At 40.3% G+C, this 20,900-nt stretch overlaps 1 protein-coding gene across 2 annotated transcripts; it reads right to left on the bottom strand.

Annotated features, from left to right (window-relative positions):
• Positions 1–11,301: 11,301 nt before the first annotated feature.
• Positions 11,302–17,792, bottom strand: tekt3 (tektin 3). 2 transcript variants are annotated; one of them, XM_004080588.4, is made up of 8 exons: positions 16,772–17,792; positions 16,052–16,649; positions 14,572–14,655; positions 14,404–14,474; positions 14,174–14,317; positions 13,287–13,509; positions 12,028–12,182; positions 11,302–11,922 (listed from the first exon to the last, which is right to left on the bottom strand). In XM_004080588.4, the coding sequence occupies exons 2-8, from the start codon at positions 16,619–16,621 to the stop codon at positions 11,706–11,708; spliced, it is 1,464 nt and encodes a 487-aa protein (XP_004080636.1). In that variant the 5' UTR covers positions 16,622–16,649; positions 16,772–17,792; the 3' UTR covers positions 11,302–11,705. The 2 variants fall into 2 exon arrangements, with proteins under 2 accessions (XP_004080636.1, XP_020567967.1); XM_020712308.2 differs by lacking the exon at positions 16,772–17,792 and having other exon boundaries at positions 16,052–16,757.
• Positions 17,793–20,900: the final 3,108 nt, after the last annotated feature.

The following is a 20,900-nucleotide window of genomic DNA, read 5'->3' as shown; positions in this document are numbered from 1 at the left end:
TATCAATCAGGAGGAATTTTGCTCCACTCTTCTTTGCAAATGACTTCTAAATCATTCCGATTTGGTGGTTGTTGCTTTGCAATTCTGAGCTTTATATCTCTACATATTTTCTATAGGATTAAGGTCTGAAGACTGGCTAGGCCACTCCATGACCTTGATATGTCTCTTCAGCCATTCTTTGGGTGCCTTGACTGTATTTTTTTTGATTATTATTCTGTTGGAAGACCCATCCATGCACAATATTAAGCATCCTGCAGGATGGGGGTTGGTTCTCACTCGGGGTATGATGGTACATGGCTCCGCCCATCATTCCATCAACATAATGAAGTAGCCCTGTGCAGAGCCCCCCTCCCCCGATAAATAAATAAAAAAGCTAAATGTTCCCTTCTCCATGCTTGACAGTGGGGATGGTCTTGGGGTCTTGTCTCTTCCTACAAACACGACAGGTTGAGTTGATGCTCAGTTGTTTTCATCTGACCACAGCACCTTCTACCAGTCACTCTCTGCACATGTGCCTTTTTAAGCAGGGGTATCATTGCGGCATAAAGTATTACCAATGGTTTTCTTGGTGACTGTGGTCCCAGCTGTTTTGAGATCATCAACTAACTCCTGCTGTGTTTTGTTCTTTTTCTCACTGGTTATATAATAATGGAAGGAGTGATCTTGTTTGGAGCCCCAGATCCAGTTCCATGGCACAACGGCACCAACAGTTCATTCCGGTTTTTGTTCCAGTCTACAGTCTTATCCCTTAAAACCACTGAAAGCTCTTTAGTCGTTCCAGTGTTGGGGAGTTTGGAGTCTGACCGATGGGATGATTACATGGATAGGTGTCTTTTCTGCAGGTCATTCAAACAGGTCTCTTCAGTTCAGACGGCATGTTGATTAGGAGTTTTAGTGAACCAGAACTCTTATGGTTACTAGGAAATCAAATACGTATTTCCCTAAAAAAATGCAAATCAATGTATATAAATTTTAAAACCCTTGTGCTATCCTAGGCACTTTAACGTTGGGATTTGGGTCATCTAGACCCACTAGACAGTGCTCTGAACCTTTTTTTTTTAATGATTTGTGATCTTCACTGGTGTCCATGGATTACATGAAATCTTTCCACCTTTATCCACTTTAGTCATGGTAGGGAGAACACGTCAATGGAAGGGTGGGGTCATCTAAGATAGCACAAGGGTTAAAGTGGATTTCTTGATTTTTTTTTATTGTGAATTCTATCTCTCACTGTTCAAATGAACCTATACCATTAGGAGGACAGACTGTTAATTTCTTTTCAAGTGGGCAAACCTACAAAAGCCCAAAGAGATCAAACACTCATTTCCTCCACTGTAAGTCTTGACCACCTCCCTGGGCTTCACTTTATCAAGGAATGCATTTTTGGCTTCATCTAAGCAGTTTTGTATCACATGTGAGTTTCTGTTGCATGATCTTATGAGTCATGCCCCCTCTACCCTTCAATCTGGTGAAGGACTTTAGAAGGTGGCCAGCTTCTGTCAACATCCACTTTCCGTTTTTAGCAGCTGAGTTTTCTGCATGGTGCAGCCTGTGGTTCTCACACTCTTGTGAGAAGAAAGCGCACACTCCTACGCTTAAACACAGACATGTTTAGAGATCTGACTTTGCGAGCCTCTTAACCTCACCTAACCTTGTTTTCACATCCTCGCATCAGAGTGTTTTAAAGATATGGCCTGATTGTACATGCCGTGGAGCTTGATTGTACCAAGAGAGGGAATCTTGCTAAAACTAGCTGTGCAGGCACTCCTTATTCCCACCCCTTATATGTCAATGTTTGGAAAAGCCTGACAATTGGTGGGCGCGAGTAGTTCCGTTTGTTAAATCCGGGTTGAAGCCAAGCTCTTGGGGAAGTGCCACTGAAGAACGTTACATCTGACTTTTCATCTTCGTCTTTAGAAGGGATACCACATCTATAGATATGAAGTAGTTGTGACTGATTTTTTTTCTGTTGAAAAGACACATTTAAGGCAGAAGAAAACAGCAGCATGGCCCCTTTTATTGCATTACATGCTGCTCCACTTACCCTGGCTCAAATCACAGTCCATTAGCCAGGATGGATATCTGACTTTGAACTTACAGCAGACAGCCTCCAGCGTGACGAGACAGGAGATTCATCTGCAGCCTATAGGAACGCCTCAGTTTGAAACAGAACCGCTGCCTTCAGTTTAGGCAGATTAGTCCTGAAATCTGTCCAGGACGTTTATGCTGCTCAACTGCACTGGTGATGTTTACCAGATCCTCCCCTGCTGCTGGCTGCAGACTTAGGCTGGCCCCATGTTGTCTAAAGTTAGTCGAATCGGGCTTCATGAGCACCTTCTTGCCAAAACATCTAAATGCTCAGAGAAACTCCATTTCCACACAATGAATACAAAGAAGATGAATGTCTAGATCGATTTTCCAAACCCGCCTAATCCTTTTCAGGGTCACAGGGTTGCTGGAGCTTATCCTAGCTACTCTTGGGCAAAGGCGGGTCACACTCTGGACAGTTTGCTAGTCTGTCGCAGACTACGGTAATTAGTTTCCAAATGATCTTTTAATTATGATTTATTGTTTTTTCTTCACAAAGGAGCACAAAAATCCACACAAAATTATTTTGTTTTTTTCTTTCGATTGTATGAAGCAATTACAAGAAATATGACCTAACTGTAGGATTTTGTAACAGAGTTTAACACAAAAAGAAAAAAAATGTGCATTTTCAAGCTTTTATAACTAATATCAGCATTTGACAATTTTCCTAGAGGAAGAATAAAACTTGATTTTGATTTGATTTAATTGATTGGTTTATGGCAAGCATCAATTGTTGACCGTACAACAAATACAATTAAACAAATATAGGGTAAATCCTTTCAGAAATAAAACAATTGCATTGAATTAAAAAAAAGAAGAAAAAAAACTGACAAAAATGTAAGAAGCGTAATTACTCATAATTATAACCAGAGATTTTGGTAGTAATACATTGTATCCCTATAGGGGATACAAATAATAAATAAATAAAGTCAAGTAGAGTTTGATTTATTGCTTGAAAAGGAGTGGGAAGAAGCGAACACAAACATTTCCAAAGAGGACACACGGTTCAATGTAAAGCAGGATTCTTTTCATAAAGAATATAAAGAGGCACCTAGTCTTAACTATTTGATATAATTTCTTACTTTTTTATTTTGCTAAAAACTGGCATCAGTCAGGATGTGTTGAATCACATGCTCATGAGTCACACATGCTTCAGATTTAGAAATAAAAGGAAATGTGCAGAGCCAACACTCTAAAAAAAGTGACTTCGGTGTATATGACAAATAAAAAACAGAAATTATTTCACGTGGTTGCCAACAGTGAATCATTTCATCAACTTCATGACAGACACATCCGTACAAGTCCAATCAACATCAGCTTGCTGTGAATCAGCAGGAAGTCACATCTTAACCTCCTTTAAGCATCAGAATGCAGACGACCACAGATCCCTTTTTATGGATTGTTCCAGAAATCTGACCCATAACACCAACAGCCTGAATGACTCTCCTCCACATAGTTCTGTCTGAACTTTGCTCACCAGTGAGGCTCTACCTGCTCGTCCTGGCTCCCTCTGAGGAGCAGAATGTCCAGAATGCAGAGAGGAGGATCATTTTATTGAAAGTTGAAAGGTAGAGGAATGTAAAGATTTCCAAAAGCAAGAATCATCAGAGAGCTGAAACCCAACCATGGAAGCACAGGATGAGTCAGTGTTTGTGATCCATTTCTCGTTCTTCCTCTGCTTCTTTTGCAGACTGAGAGGGAAACGTCTCAGTCCTTTGTGGAGCGACTGAGAAGCCTCCTGAGAAAAGTCAGCATTTTGGAACAGATCCAGGAGCCACAGGAGAAGCTGGTTCCCATGGATGCACAGCAGTCAGTTCAGTCAGGCCTTAAAGAATGTAGCTGGTTAGAATTAGAATTAATGTTTCAGTCCACAAACTGTTTTTCTTTTAGCTTTTAAATGTTTGATGTCAGTACTCTGCCAGATTTAAAATATATTTATAAATCAGACTTTAGGCCACATATTTTGCATAAAAAAGAAAAACATTTGGGTCTTTTATAAGAAAACCACTAAATAGATGACGATTGAATTAAAAAACAGAGGTACTACTGTAAAATGCATCATTTTACATTGTGTGCAGCTTCCGAGCATCTTAGAGCTAAAATGGAAGTTTGACAAAATGCCATCTTCATCTTTACTCAGCGAATCAAAATGGTTCAACTGCACTCCTAAAACACTTTGGTTATTTCTTAAACCCAATTTATGTTGGGACCTATTGTTGGGTCACTTTTTGGAGCAATACAATTTTATTTGATAATAGTGGTTTCATTTTACCGCAGTTCATGTTTTTTTTTCCTGGGTAGAAAAAAAAGTTAGTGCCTTTTTAACCACAGAGTTGGGTTAAAAATAAACTATATAGAGTTTTTAGTGTATATTTAGTAGTTTAAGACCTGTAGATTCACTTGCAAAAAATTATGTGTGTATATATATATATATATATATATAAATAAACGCCCCTCTCACCCTCCGCGGGTGGTTTCTCCTCCAAGCTCGGGTCCTCTACCAGAGGCCTGGGAGCTTGAGGGTCCTGCGCAGTATCTTAGCTGTTCCTAGCACTGCGCTTTTCTGGACTGAGAGGTCTGAGGTCTTTCCAGGTATCTGTTGTAGCCACTCCTCCAGCTTGGGGGTTACTGCCCCGAGTGCTCCAATTACCACAGGCACCACTGTCACCTTCACTTTCCAGGCTTTCTCCAGTTCTTCTCTGAGTCCCTGGTATTTCTCCAGTTTCTCATGTTCCTTCTTCCTGATGTTTCCATCGCTTGGCACTGCCACATCCACCACAACGGCTTTCCTCTGTTCTTTATCCACCACTACAATGTCTGGTTGGTTTGCCATTACCATCCTATCAGTCTGGATCTGGAAGTCCCACAGGATCTTTGCCCTCTCATTCTCTACCACCTTCGGAGGTGTTTCCCATTTTGACCTTGGGGTTTCCAGTTCATATTCTGCACACATGTTCCTGTATATTATTCCAGCCACTTGATTGTGGCGCTCCATGTATGCTTTCCCTGCCAGCATCTTACATCCTGCAGTTATGTGCTGGATTGTTTCAGGGGCCTCTTTGCACAGCCTACACCTTGGGTCTTGTCTGGTGTGGTAGATCTGAGCCTCTATGGCTCTGGTGCTCAGGGCTTGTTCCTGAGCTGCCAGGATGAGCGCTTCAGTACTGTCCTGTAGGCCAGCCCTTTCTAGCCATTGGTAGGACTTCTTGATATCAGCCACTTCAGTTATGGTCCGGTGGTACATCCCATGCAGGGGTTTGTCCTCCCATGAGGATCTGTCCTCCAGCAATGTGTCCTCTGCTATATATATATATATATATATATATATATATATATATATATATATATATATATATGAATTAGAGCAATATTGGGTTAGACTGATTTCATTCTAACCCAATTTATGTTGTTTCCTGATTTTACTACCTCAGAGTTTAGTCTGTGACTACTGTCAAAATAATAACTTTGTTAATAAAACACTGGCTTCACTAGAAGTGAGTTCTGACCTTAGAAAGGCATAGGCTATCACACATGCATTTACGGCTGCTAAAAATCAAGCCAATTTGCAGAACAGAAAGTGATAAGATCAGTGTGTTTAAAGGCTTTTATTGACACAGGAGACAAGAAATCACGTAAAGAATCACACGATCAAAGCAGGATTGTGCTTTACAAAATAATTGGGGCTGGTTTTATTTAAGGGTTTGGAAGAGAAAACTGGGGAAACTTAAACATGCTTAGATTCTGCGGTCAAAAGGTTCTGGGGGTGCTCTCCTGGGGCCCCAAGGTGGGCCCTCCTGGCATGGCGTGGGACTGCTCTTCTTGTTGGGCTGGAGCTTGCACTCTCTGTCCCCCCATGCCTCACTGCTCTCTGGTTTTTGGTGGCGGATGCGATCGCCCGGTGGGCGGTTGTTCTCTATCTGCTGCTTTGCGGGTGTTCCTGGCTGGCACTGCTGCTATGGCGGGGGCCTTGGTGTGGGGATGACTGGGCACTCTCCCCCCTTCTTTTTACATTCCATCATTCACCTTAGAAGAACATCAACACTCACTTGAGCACAGGTGCGATCTCACCTTTGCACAAATAGTTTGTGTGACTGAATGAAATGTTTCACATGTGTTAGTCTGAATGCATAAGTATGCATGTGTGAACATTAGTTGTATTGTGTACATGTTGACTTGTCTGTATGTGAACATTTTAGGAGCCAAGAGGTATGTTTATAACATTTGAATGAGTGTATGGACAGGCCCTGCCCCCTCTAGCTTTGTATTACATCTGAACCTAACTGTAATGATTATAAACATCCAGCAACTTGTTGCTTTATGCTGCTTCAGGGTATTATCCCCCCCCCCCTTCTATAATCATCCTTCTACCCCCCCCCCCCCAAAAAAAAAAAAAAAAAATTCCCATCTCTTCTTCCCTTCTTTCCTTTTCTGTACGGTCTAACACAGAAATAATACAAATATGATTACGATGAACAAAGTTTGGTCTAGTTTTCAAAAGGGGTTTATTCAGACAGACCTCTGGTGTCTCAGAAGATTCATAACCCGTTGTAAAAGTAAAATAGGTCCAACACAAGTCGCCTTCAGCTCTCATCTGACTCCGACTCCTTCATGGGTAAACAATGCTATAAGATCTGATATTTCAACTATGCAATACACTGGTTTTTACAGATCACCAGCATTGTTTTTATCAGAAGAAACACTGAGGAGTTTTTTCCTGGTTGATGCGGAGATGCTTGGTCAAGTTTTACCTCAAGTAAACACCACAACCTACCTTTTAGATCCCATTCCCATGTCATGTTTTAAAACATTTTATGGATTCTTTGAATCAGAGCTTTTAAATATAGTAAATGGCTCTCTTCATACAGGGGTCTTTCCCTCTGCTTGTAAGACGGCAGTGGTGAGGCCCCTTCTAAAGAGTCATTTAGAACCAAATTCTTTGGATAAGTATAGACTTGTACCCAACTTACCATTTTTAAGTATAATTATAGAAAAAAAATGTTGAGAATAAACTTCATGACTTTTTAAATACCAAACATTTTTTAGAAAATTATCAATCTGGTTTTGGGACAAACCACAGTACTGAGACGGCTCTTTAAAAGATTGTTAATGATCTTAGAATAAATGTAAACTCACAGAAACTTTCTGTTCTGGTGCTGCTAGACTGTAGTACCGCCTCTGATACAGTAGATCAGCAGATTTTATTAGACAGACTTAGGAGTCTACTTGGCCTCTCTGGAATGTTCCTAAGTGGTATAATTTATACCATACAGATCAACATTTTCATGTAAGTATGGATACATGCTCTTCAAGAATCCATGAAAAAACTTGTGGGGTTTCCCAAGGGTCGATTTTAGGTCCAATACTTTTTGACTTGTATATGTTCCCTCCTAGAGATGTCATCATCATCAGGAGACACAGCGTTGACTTTCACAGCTAGGTGATATGTTGATGATATAGAAATTTACATCGCCGTGTTTCCCGATGACCTTGAACCTATTAAAATTTTTTTAAATCGTATTTTAGAGATAAAGTCTAGGAGCCTGTGGAACAGCCTGTCGGAGACCCTCAGGGCTGCAGAGACCGTAGAGGGTTATAAGAAGAGGTTCAAGACCCACCTTTTTAATTTCGCTTTTAGTTCATCTTATCTGCCTTTTAATTATTTTAGTTTCAATACATATTATTTTGTGTACCGTAATTTCCGGATTATATTTGTCACACGCTTTCGACCCTGCGGCTTATTCAATGATGCGGCAAATTAATGTTTTTTTTTTAATGTATTTTTTCTAACGGCCGCTAGGGGCGCTCGAGCAGAAAGGGTAAGAGTGAGACAGGGGGAATACGGTATATGTGTCGAGGAAGACGCAAGTTTAATGTAAATTCCTGCTTTGTGAATGAATAGCACGAACAGACCCTGGAAAATGTAAGAAGAAATGCATATGACGCAGCTTTCAAGTTAAAAACAATTGTTAAAAGCAGTGTGAAAAAATCCACCATCACCAATGGGTTTTAAAAAAGCTGGCAGCGCAAGCTCAAGAGTGAATTTGCCTCAGGATGAGAGTGACAAACTGACAACTACAACAAAGGAGAGACAGCGAGTGTGTGGCGAAGACTATCTGACGCTATTGCAATCCGACACTGAGGAGGAAGACTTCCATGGTTTCAGTGCACAAGAGGAAGATGAAGAAAGCTCTCAGTGACTTTTACATTTATGTTTTTTAAAACAGCCCTGTTAGTGCTGTGTCACGGTGTGTCACTGTTGTGGAAGAAAACTTCCGGCGCACACGCTACGCAGCACGCTTCTCCCTCTCTCAATGACTTTTACCGGTATGTTTGTCAACCACCCCTGTTACTGCTCTTACTACCATATTGCTGCCTTGTTACTGCCGCGTCACAGGCACTGTTTGGAAAGAAAAGCTCAGGTATATTATTAAACTTTGAAAACTCTTTCTGTGTACCATCTTTCTTTGTAAATATATCATGTGTTGAACCTTTCCTATGTTTACTTTTTTTCTTTCTGACCGTGGTTGGAAAATGCAGGGGACATCCTCACTTCCCCGTTTGGAACCTCAGAGCCTCCAGAGCGGGTTAATAAAGAATCATTCACAGCTCTTCTGTGGGAAACCTTCTTTTATTACAGTTCCCCTTCACTCTGGATATCAAACATAAACGCGCACCCCAAACACACTTCTACTGCGCACTCTCGCTCCCTTTTGCGCTGGACGCACTCTCCCTTCCTTCCGCTGCACCCGCTCCCTCCTCTTTCTTACACACCCGCGCGGTTTCAGCACATACACCTCCTCATTTTACAACACGCTTTCAATGTGGGCACATGGGGCTTATAGACACGTGCGGCTTATACGTATATACAAAATGGTTTATCCTTTAATAATGTAATGGGTGCTGCTTATAATCAGGTGCGCTCTATAGTCGGGAAAGTGCGGTGCTTAATTTAATGTTATGCATTTAACCTTATTCTCAATTTTATGTTTTTACACACATTTTTCTTGTGGGGATCTTTTCCGGCAGGGCTTGCTGCCTTGTTCGGTGGTTGTTGCCGCGGTTGTCGCCCTTGCCGGGCATTGCAGCCTCACAGCTGTGTAGTGGACCCCATTGCTGTCCCGGTCTGGGTGGGCACTGTGGCAATAGGCGAGCTGGCTCCTGGAATAAATGGATTCCCAGATACTCTTTCCTCACAGCAGAGTCAAGCTTTGCATTTCTTTTAGAAGTTAGCTTTATAAGTATTCTTTTTGGTGGGTTGTATGTGTAAACGGAGGGAATGGAGAGGGTGGGTTGGGTTTTTATTGTAATATTGTGTGTGTGTGTGTGTTTTTTTTTAATGTTAAATAGCTTCAAATTATGCAGGTTATTAAAAGTGCTTTTTTATGTAAATAAAGTTTGATTTGATTTGATTCTAAATTGCACCTGTGTGTGGCCCTGTAACAGACTGGCGACCTGTTTAGGGTGTACCCCCGCCTTCATCCAACAGTAGCTGGGTTAGCTCCAGCAACCCAGTGACCTTGAAAATGATTCAGAGGGTTCTGAATCATCTACAGTTCACCTGTAAAACTGCTTATCTGCCAATCAAAAAACACACAACTTACAAAATACAAGCACTGTACACATTTGAGATCTAGTAAAATCATGAAAGCTGACAAAAAAAAAATTAAAAAATCCAACACCCCTCCAATTTTGTCATGAATAGAAAATAAAGCAAAAACATTTGAGAGATTTATTTGTACACCCTATTTTAACATATCAAGTCTTTTCAATAAACATATATATTTTTTTATTATTTGTAAAACCAACAAAATAAATTGCTTTGGATTAAACCATTAATCAATCTCTTTTTATCACAGCTTGATATGGTGGTGCAAAAGGAGTTCAGAGCATCTATAACAAGGAACAATCTTAAAAATAAACTGCTAATATGTCTGGACTGCACTAAGAATCCCTGAGTACATTTTTAATATGCAGGGGTTAGAGGGGGCCAAAAAGGAAGATCTATTTGCGTTGCATCCAAATTAAGAAGCATTACTTCTAATAAAACCTTCAGCTCATTCAACTTTGATTTAACACAGTGTTTTCTGTTTTTAGGGGCAGAAAATCCCACCATCTGAAGAAAATTGTAGAGCTTAGGCGCCGTTTTGTGTCTTTGTTTGAAGGCTTTTTATGCATTTTAGACAATAATCTGAATGTAGCAGGACAGTGATGTTTTTTCGTTTTTGTCAGACATGAGGCAAGAAGTAAAGTATTAACATAACTTAACTGTCTCTTTTAACTGGTCACAAATGTAACAATAGGCGACAGTATGACTGCTTCACTGATAAAAGCTGTAGTGATTCAAGAATTGTTTGCATTCCTCTCTGAGGCCAAAGGTTCTGCAGGAAGTGTGATTGTGGAGAGGTTTGGCCAAGTAACAGAACTGTAGTGTTTACACTCAACAGCATGTTTGTGTCCAGGGTAGCCTGCGCTATAAAAGGTGTTGAAAGAAAAGCTAAACTTAAAGCGCTTATGCCATGCAAAGTCAACTATTTGAGCTTTGGGACACACACATTGGGACATAGACAAGTGGGTAACAGCCCCTCCAGGAAAAGGCTGCGCTGCCACCACCGCCCCAAGACTAACACACACACATCCACTTTCTCCGGGGAGCAAAACGGTTTTATTTTACATGCACATCCAACTTTGCAAAAGTTCGGATGTTGTTTTGTTTTTTTGGGTGAAACGCAGTCACGCTAGTGAGGCAGGCTCTAGATTGATATGTTGAAATGGGCGGGAGAAAGCCGGTGCCTTGGAGATCGAGTTTTCATAGAACATCATTCTTTAGTGTGCCAAATATATATTACCATATATATATATGAATAGAGTTTACACTGAAAGGCTTAAGAATAGCATGTAATATGCCCTTTAAAATCCCATTCCCATTATCTTTTTATCTATATTCAAAGTGTTCCCCGTGGTTTATCATGATGATGATGCTTTAAAAAAAAAAAAGTGTGTTTTTTTAGGAAAGGTTCTGCAGGGCAGCAGGAGTTCATTAGAAAATTTGCTTCTGAGTTGTGGACGGGGCTTTTGGTGTGGAGAAAGCCCACTCCCTTCTCATAATTCATTTGTTTTTGTGCTCCCTCGCTTGTTAACTGTCCCTCACAACCCCAACCTCACATTATCAGTGTAACAAAAATAGCAAGCAATATTGGAGCTATCCAGCCGTAAAGATACCAGCACAGACGAGGAAAACAAAGGCAGATATGTATCTATCTGTCTGCAAGTGGATGCATTAGAATGAAGCAAAGCCGGGAGCTTGTGGATCACCGGTTGTAGCCACGCAGTTACAATGTTTTTCAAAGGCAGTTTTTTGTCTCCTCCTGATTCACAATGATTTGAATAAAGAAATACTCAGAAATATGCTAAATATTTATAATATGAAATATGCTAGGTGATGTGATTTTTTTATGAATATACAAGAAATCTAATGTAACTCTTGCTTCCTTTTGAATCTTTTAAACTCAGAGAAACATGCTGCAAAATACATAAAAATAAAAACTTGCATTCATTTTAATCCTAACTATCCTAACTCCTGATGAGCTTCATTTCTTTTTTCAAAATAAAAGCCTGGCTCAGGTGTAGCCCACAAGGCGGGGCATGCTGGGGAAGGTCTTCCGCATGCTCATGCACTTCTCCTGGTCCAAGAACAGAGAGTTAGCTTTTATGGACAGGTCATTTTCCAGCTTGACTTTGGTCTTCACCAGAGCCTGCAGAGTGTTCTCCGCCTCCATCAGCCTCTCATGGAGCTTTTGGATAGTATCCTCAATCTCCCTCACCTCCGTCACAAGTCTGGGCAACAAAATACAAAGACAATTATTATCACTTATCAAATTGGTGTCTTAACTGACGTAAAATACAAAGAGAAGGTTATGGGAGATTGGACTGGCTGGTGACCTGTGGTATGGGTTGTCTCTGCAGAGCTCTATGTTAGGCCTGCGAGTTCGCTCCTCCAGCCTGGTTTGAGCCACTTTCAGTGGGTTCTCTTTGTCTCTGATGGCTTTCTTTAGAGATTCAATCAGCATCTCCGTCTGGAAGATCTCCTGCATAGTCTAGTTTAGTATGAAAACACAACACATTTTCACAAGTGTTTGGACATAATTTCATTAATTATAAAAATCATCAGATTTTATCAAATGAGAGATGAAGTAGAAAACTAATGCAAAATGATGAGAATTGGTTGCATGCTCCAGACGTTGCCTTAGCCGAAGCCCTTTTATTATAATTGCATTTGGGAGAAGCACTACTCACAGCAGACCAGAGATGAGGTTTATTAACGATGGTGTGTCTTGAATCACGGCTATTATAAGTGTTCAAATGCACTGTAGCTTTCTGAGATTCCACTTAACAGAAGTAATGGTTGATTCAAAAAGCAGGGCAGCAAAAACAATGACAATCTAACCCTGGATTTCCTTTATTTATTGAAGATTGTGAGTTTTCCTAAATAAAACTCACAATCAGAAATAAATAGCATATATCTATTCGGCGCCAGTGTTTGCTGCCAAACGCTGGCGCCATCCATGACCACCAGGAGCAATGTGGGGTTTAGTGTCTTGTCCAAGGACACTTCAATACATTGGGTGGGCAGGACGGGAAACAAATCTGCAATGCTCTGATTCAGGGTAAACCGCTCTTTGTCTGCAACACGACTGCCCCATGAGGCAACAAAACATTCGAAACCCAAGATCTCTTCTTTCAAAGTGACGAATGAAGTAAACGACAGGGTGCAGAATTAAATAGAGTCTTTCTTTATTTTAATGGTGTTTTTTCATGTTGTTAATTTATGTTTTTATGACTAAATAAACGACAGATTTTTTTTAAAGTAATGTGCAAAGAGAAGTGTTTTTTAATGATGTTATTGAATTAATAATTCAGTCCTTTAACACCAGAGCTGTCAGGCAAAATAACACAGTCTTTGAAATATTGTAATTCTTCCACCACTTATGCAATAAATTCCAATGGATTCTTAAGCAGAAAAAAGCAGCATTGCGCTATCCTCAGCTAGTTTATGTTGATCATGAGCACTTCACTGTAAAGTGTTGCATTTCAGTGCAAAGCTGTAATTCAAAAAGTGTCCACACTGAGGCTAAAGCTCCGGTGTTAAAGAATGGAAAAGAGAAAACTATTTAAATTTGAAAACATAAAAAAAAAAAAACCTTTGCCAGGTGTGCCTGCAAGCTGCTCTTAGCGTCGGTGGTTTCTGAAATGCGGTTCGTGAAGGCAACGTTGACGTTGTTGAACTGGTTCCACATTTCATTGGACGTGGTGTTTAGCAAGATCTCGATCTCGTCACGGAGCTTGTGGGAGGTGGCCCGCTCACTCTGGGAGCGCAGTATGTTGTCATCGGTGAACCTGGACCACGAGTCTGGCAGAGACACTCTAGCGAGAAAGACAAAAAATACTCAAATCCTGTATATTGAATGACATGATGATCTACTGCTATTCTGTGTTGCATGAGGATTCATTTAAATGCAAAGTTCCTATTCATTTTGGATCAGATGACTGACCCGTCATCATCTTTGAAAAATGAAAGAAATATGACAGGGTACCGGTAGCTTATAATAGACATGGACATATAAGAACAATTTTGTAACCCAATCAACAAACAGTGTTGTGCTCTACAAAACAGATACTAGTGGAAAAAGTCAAATATGTTTGTTTTTTTTCTAAAATGCACACACACTGTACTTTTCTCTTTATTCATTGATAAATGTCAAGTAGTGAAAAGAGTGAAAACTGTCCCCTACTCCATGTGTTGTGCTCAACAGCATCTGTGCTTAAGACTGGATCATTGCTAGCCCGATTGAAGTCCCTAAAGGCAAACAATGCTGCTCTAGTGCTGATCTGTGCCAGTTTCATGGTGGAAGTAGAGTCTTACGTTCATTTAAACTTTGACCCAGAGGTTTCTGTTTGCTAGGGGCTCAGTATGGACTTCTTTGTTGTAAAGGTAGCATCATGTGCACATGTACTCAAATTTAGCAAAACATGAGGAGTAGAAGGGGAGCAACACATTTTTTCAAAATTAAATAGCTCTTTTACTCACGCATGATCTTGTCTGTCAATCCCCCTGTAATAGCCGATACCATCTGACGTGTTCCTCAGATGGTGGCATCGGTCGTCTATTCTTTGAGCTGTCAGTTTGTCGCTCAGGTCTTTTTCCAACTCATGCTGGGCTGCTCGATTCGAACTTAATTCGTCCCAGAAAAGAACAAACAGTGTTTATGCTTGAAATATGGTTTTGACACACACAATTGTATTAATTTATATACTTACGCTAGCTGAGATGTGGCTCTGTCCAGATGGAGCCTCATCCTCTCCTGACACGACTTTATAACCTCTATCTCCTTGTTTTAGCAGAAGCATGTAGATTATAACATCCTTTCTATTTTAACTTTAAGACTGATATGAGAACTTAGGTATTTGTAGTTGCTCATATTTTACCTTTATAAGGTCTTTTTCCACACCATCATGTACCAGATCTATAGACATCCGCTTCTCTCTGTGGTACAAACACTCTTGAGCTACCTATCAATGAAATTATTGTAACTGAAACAAGTTAACAAAGCTGTGTGTTGTTCATCATCCAACATTTTTGGTGTTGTTTTTGCAGATCCAGTGTGTAATTACTTGAGTGGAGTTCTGAGGCACGAATCAGGTAGTGTACTTTACGATCCCGTGTTCATATACGTTCCAGTATGTCAGGTTCAAGTTTCAGTTGCTTAGAGATGCCTCAAGAAAACCTCCTGCCATCTGATATTTGCCTCGTAGAGTATTTGCAACAGCCAGATCAAGTTGACACACCCTGCTTGACCCAAATGACCGCTGGCACCCTGACAGGGGACTTGATTAACAGAAAAAACTCTGTTCCATCGTAAACAAACCCAGTCTCACTAGAGAAAATGGCGAAAGACATTCACACCTTGACTCCCCACCTCTCTAGGCCCTCAAAGGACTACACAATAGTTGTAGAAAAAGAGGTAGGGAAGGAAATGCAAACATTTGAGCAGTCATTACTTCAGAAACATGGCCTAATTTGTTTTAATTGAATCCTACTTGTCTCTAGTACACAGTGCAGGACAACAAAACATGGCACATCGTTAAAGGCGTTTTTCTCCACTCTTCACTTGTGTGTTTGTGTTTGCTAAGCCATTTTTTTAATATCTTAAAGAAGAAATGGACACCTCTAACCCTTCTAAAAGGACAGGGCAAAGGAAGAAGAAGAGGTAATGCTCAGATATTGTCGGATGGGTGCTATTTTGTGTATCATGTGGTAGTTTTAGCCATAACTCTTACCATTCTCAAAGAAATATCAAAGTTAGTAGGTCAGGACTCTGCCAACCCTGGTTCTAGAAACAACCCTGTTACTATTCCAGCTATTTCCACCCCATTACTGACTGCACCACTTATGACCTATTAAAACACCTGATTCAGGGAGCCAGTAGAAATTAGGGCTGGTATTGTTGGAAAAGCAAACAGAGCGGTAGAACTCAACACCAGGGTTGGGCAGCCCTGTAAAGACAGTTTATCTGTTGAGTCACCAACATTTGGTTTCACATGGAGACTATTGACATTCTTCATCCCTCTTTACATCCAAGCAAACAGTATAAAGTTAGATTTTTTATGCAGTAAGGTGTGGACAAAGCAAAAGACCTGATGTTATAAGTCAACTAAAAGGTTATGAGATGTTCAAAGTACTGATCCCTATAGGAGAAACCAGCTAGTTGAGGACAGATAAAAAATGATTCTGTTAGACTACCATTTTTTTAACCTTTCTTTTTATAAAAATGTTACGTTTCTATCACATTGACCTAAGTAGTTTAGGATCTGTTGTGACACTAGCAAGTCTTAGCTAAAATGCCATTTTTGAAAATGTTTTTTAAAATGATTCAGGAATTCAGAGAGTTTTTATAGAAGTTCAAACCTGGAGGGGCCCCTGAGTTTCTGCCAAGGCTCTTTCCAGCCTCCTCTTCACCTCAGTGAGAGCAGCTATCTCTGTCACCATGTTGTCAATCTCATGACTCAGCTCAGACTTCCAGAACCTAATGTCATTTAGCCGCTCTGAGATGTTCTTGCTGGTGTTCTCTTGTGTTCGTCTGGTGAGCTGATCTTTGTCCTGAATCAGCCTCATGGTGTCTTTCCTTAGTCTCTCCGCACTTTTCCGGGAGGACTCTGACTCCCAGTAATGGCTCTGGTTGGACTTGTACCAGTCATCAGGGGTGTATCGATTAGTCATTGCAGTCCTGTTTGAAGGGAAGAATGATGTTCTGGCCCGAACCAGATCCAGACCGTCATGCTGTATGGATGGGGTTGATGGCATAATGCTGTTGCTTTTGTAAAAACTGTTGGTTCTCCATATATTGGCACTGGGATTGAATGCCATGACTTGCTGGGGGTTTCTGTAGCTGGATGCCATGGTGGAGATTGCAGGGAGGAAGTGGCTGGTCTTCGGCCGAGCGTAGTTGGCTGTCAGAGTGGATCCAATCAGCTCCATTTCTGAGTCAGAGTCAGGCTCTAATTTCCTAACCCAAATGCAAATAATGTCAATTTTTACCAATGAAATTGGGAAATAAATACAGAATGTTGACAGAATATTCTTGACAAAAATGTTTAAACTAAAAGAATCCAACCTATAATAACTTACCAGAGGAAAAACGTTCTTTCGGTTCACGCTTCCCTGTAACTGGTTACCTGTCAGGCTGCCTCTGCTGTGTTTACCTGAGAATGGGCTTAAGAACACCCTGAAGAGGAATGGGATGCATAATACATCAACAAGTCTGCAAGTCATTCATTCAACCAGCCAATGATGTTGCACAGTCCTGGACAGCAGAAGCTGTCCAAGATTTCAGCTGACACAGAAGCAGTTGCCTTGGGTTACGACAACACCTCTGTTTCTGTTTGATGGTTTTTCATTAAAGATTTAAACTTCAAAGCGTTGAATCTGAATTGTAAGTGTAGGGTTTTAGTTTACCTTTTTACTACTTTTTTTTAAAACAAAGTCCTGTGCAACTTTAATAATAAATAATCTTATATTTGTTCTTTTATTAAATCATATTTTATTAGACATATTTTCCTAGCAAACGTGAGAAACTAAAAGTAATGAAAAGAACATAAAACAGTTCACAGGTTTGCATCAAAGTATGATGGCTATTAATTTATTTTCAAATATTACGAATGTATGTTTTTTTAGTTGAGGAAACAGTACTTTCTTGGGAAGGACAGAAATCTGAGCTATGAAGTAGAGGAGCTGAGTTGTTCTCAGCACAGCATCAGGTTGCTTACCGTCATCCTGAGAACCAAGCCCTCTGTATGAATTACAGGTCCCTTTTCAATCATTCATGCTGCCGGAAGAGACCGCACAAAGCTGTAGCACAGAATAATAATCTGTGTTGTGTTACCTACCACTGCAGAGAAGGATATTTGATCATTGGTTAGTTCCTGCTCTAAAACTGCCATGGCGAGAAGATTTAGCTATATCCAATTCACATGACTAAAATCTGAAACATTTACATCATTATATATTTACACTATTTTAACTTGTGTTAAACTGTAGTGAACTTGTACGCTATACAGAACTTATTTAACCACTTTCCCAAGTCCACTTCTGTAACCCTTGTGCTATCTTAGGCACTTTACCATTGGGAGTTGGGTCATCTAAACCCACTAGACAGTGCTCTGAACCTTATTTCTTCAATGATTTGTGATCTTCACTGGTGTCCATGGATTACATGAAATCTTTCCACCTTTATCCACCTTTGTCATGGTAGGGAGAACACGTCGATGCAAGGACGGGGTCATCTAAGATAGCACAACGGTTAATGCTGCATAAGCTTTAAGGGTGTATTAAGCATCTCCACCCATACAAAAGAATGACAACATCCAAAGCAATAATTCTAGTGTGCAAACATGTAGGGAAAACACCCCACACACATGTGTCAGTGCTTCTTCTCCCCACATGCCACAACTTCAAGTACATTCACATTTCAATAAGAAGAGAATTTGAAAGTGTGATTGAAAGATTTAATAGTAAAACAGGAATTTGAGCACGAAATTGCCCATTGTCTTTGGCGGTTAGCATCTTGTATGCTTTGGATGACCTCGGACCATGTGACGAGACCCCAGAGCCCAGATGCTGATGGTGGCTAACCCCAGACCGCTCTGAAGTGAAGAACCAGAAGGAGAACGACGGAGGTCGGCCTATGAAATGTCTGGAATGCAAAGAAACAAACTTCTATGAATTTAAAGGCAAGAACTTGATTGTCATTGGCTTTGAAGAAAGTGGGTACTTTAGCTATTGGCTCAGAGTGAGGCCTAATTGATCAGTGACGAATAAGCAACCCACCTGAAGATAAGGTAGATTGTCCATTAAGCTTCGGTTAAAAGACATTAGTCCATAGATTTCAACTATACCTTTATCAGTTCTGTGAGATATGAAAGTAAATTAGCACAATTTTCAAATTTAACTGGCACTATTGGCTTTCTCTGCACACGTGTGGGGTTTGCGTGCACTCTTCCTCCTATCTAAAAACATGCTTTATAGGTTAATTAGTAATTCTAAATTGTCCTCTATGTGTGACTGTGTGTGGTTGTTTGTCTCTGTGTTGCATTGACCAACTGTTCTCATGAACCCCCTGAGGCTCAGCAAGTTTTCCAGAAATCCTTGCCTTACTCATGACTGATTACCTGGTTCAGGGGTGTCCAGCCAATAGTCAGAGTAGGATACGATGAAAATCAAGTCTATAGAGGCCCATCCCTGCTTCAGGGGTTAAGCTGGACCAGTTATGAGCCAAGAAAACAAGACACTTCATACCTTTGATGTTTTCTGGTAAAATTTAGTTATAAAACATAGCAGGTAAATTTGTTTTCAACTTATCTATGAAATACTTCTGCTTTCATATCCGTAAAAAGTCAGCTGAACTGTTATTTGATTATCTGAGGTCATTCCATGTTTTACTAAGCATCAGAGTGCATTCTACATCAAATGTAATATCAGTAAAATGAGGTTACGTTGGTGACTAAAGTCAAATTGTATTTGAGTCCATAGATTTGAATGTAAATGTGGTTTCCTTCCATTTCCTGCTGTAAGGCATCTAAGAAGCAACGTCAGCCTGTTAATCATCGTTTCGTTTTATTGACGATTTGCAGAAAAGTTTGGGTCAAGAAATTTTAAGTTGAGACCAACAATTAAAAATATGGCTTTTACTAAATTGAGGAATAATGCCTAGACTCATGGATTTCCAAATGCAGAAATGTAGCACATTCTTTATTATGTCAGAGCCTCAGACAAAATATTACAGTTTTTCTTCATTTGTTTGGCTCATTTATTGAAACAAAAATGACTTTCTCAAAGCAAAAAGGTCACGCTTATTCTTCTGCAAAACAGTTCATCTTAATGAAAAAAGCTAATTTCTTTTCCAAAACTTATTAGACAAGCCTCAGAAGCTGATTCTTTTTCTCAGTTTAAGAGTCACTGTCATCAAAATTGTATGGATCCTTCTCTGTTTCTTTGGCTCATTCTCATCCACTTAGTTATTTTCTTAAAATAACTTGAATCACCTGCAGACGCTCATATCTCTCCCAAAACAGTTTCCCCTTTTAATTGTCACATGACCAGTCAGTGCCTTCAAAAGGCATCCTCCCTTTGGCAGTGTGTGACCACTGCAGGTCACAATGCTTAGATGTATTGTCACTATTGAAGAGGTCGAGCTGGAAGAATATAATTATGTATAAAAATTAAAAATAAAAATGGATGTCACAGAAAGAGCAACTTCAGAATTTAGACATCAAACACTCCATACACTTCTCTGTACAAGTCCAGTGTAAAAACACAACCAAAAGAAAAATCAAACCAGCCGACAGTGCTGTAAATGAGGTTTTACGGTAAACTTTACTGATCACTGGTCAATGATGCTCGTTGTCATTCTTTGTATGCTCCTCGCCAGGCACAGGCTCCTCTCTGTTTGGCCAGAGACTTTCCTCCGCATAGCAGCGGATATTTTCCCTTACAATGCAGCGAAGGGAAAAGATGGCATAAATGTCTTAACCATCCCCTGCACTGGCCACCTGTGATTTCCTCACATGCAACATCCACCGCTTCCTGCAAGGACCTCTTATTCTACCACCATGCATCCTTACTCCACCTGCTACTCTATTCTTCTTCCCCCAGCTGCCTCTCTTCCTCTTCATCCAGCAGGAAGTTGACCCAGCTCATTTTGTTGGTGAGGTACCTCCCTCTTCATTGTACTGGCCCTGGCCTTTCTAACCCTTGTGCTATCTTAGATCAGTGTTTTTCAACTAGTGTGCCGTGGGAGATGGTCAAGTGCGCCGTGGGAAATTGCCCTCATTACCTGATCTAAAAACATTTCCCATCTCCAAGAAATCAGCTCTCTGTGTATCCCAACAGGCCCTGATAAAACACTGAGTAGTAAGGAATATAAAAGATCTTAAAATTACTTTTTCTTTGTGTTTATTTAATTCTATTAAAGACATTTTGATAAGAATCACGGTGCCGCGATTTAGCTGCAGCTATAACAGTGTAAGGAAAAGTCCCTTTAACTGTCTCCGCCAATCATTCTGTAAGGCTTAATCACATGTCATCAGTCTGACCAATCAGAAGTGCTTAAAGTCTTCACTTCCTTGTTCTTAATTCTGCTGATAAAGTCGCTCAGTTCTAACAAAAATACCAGCTAAAGCTCGTCTTTAGCTGGTGGTCCATCTCGTAGAAAAAAAACAGCCGCAATTTCCTGCTTTTTCTGCCACAATTATCACAAAAA

The sequence above is a fragment of the Oryzias latipes genome, chromosome 19 (assembly GCF_002234675.1).
Source record: "Oryzias latipes chromosome 19, ASM223467v1".
Classification (NCBI taxonomy): domain Eukaryota; kingdom Metazoa; phylum Chordata; class Actinopteri; order Beloniformes; family Adrianichthyidae; genus Oryzias; species Oryzias latipes.
Note: the sequence above shows the minus strand (reverse complement) of the source record. Positions and strands in the feature narration are given on the sequence as shown.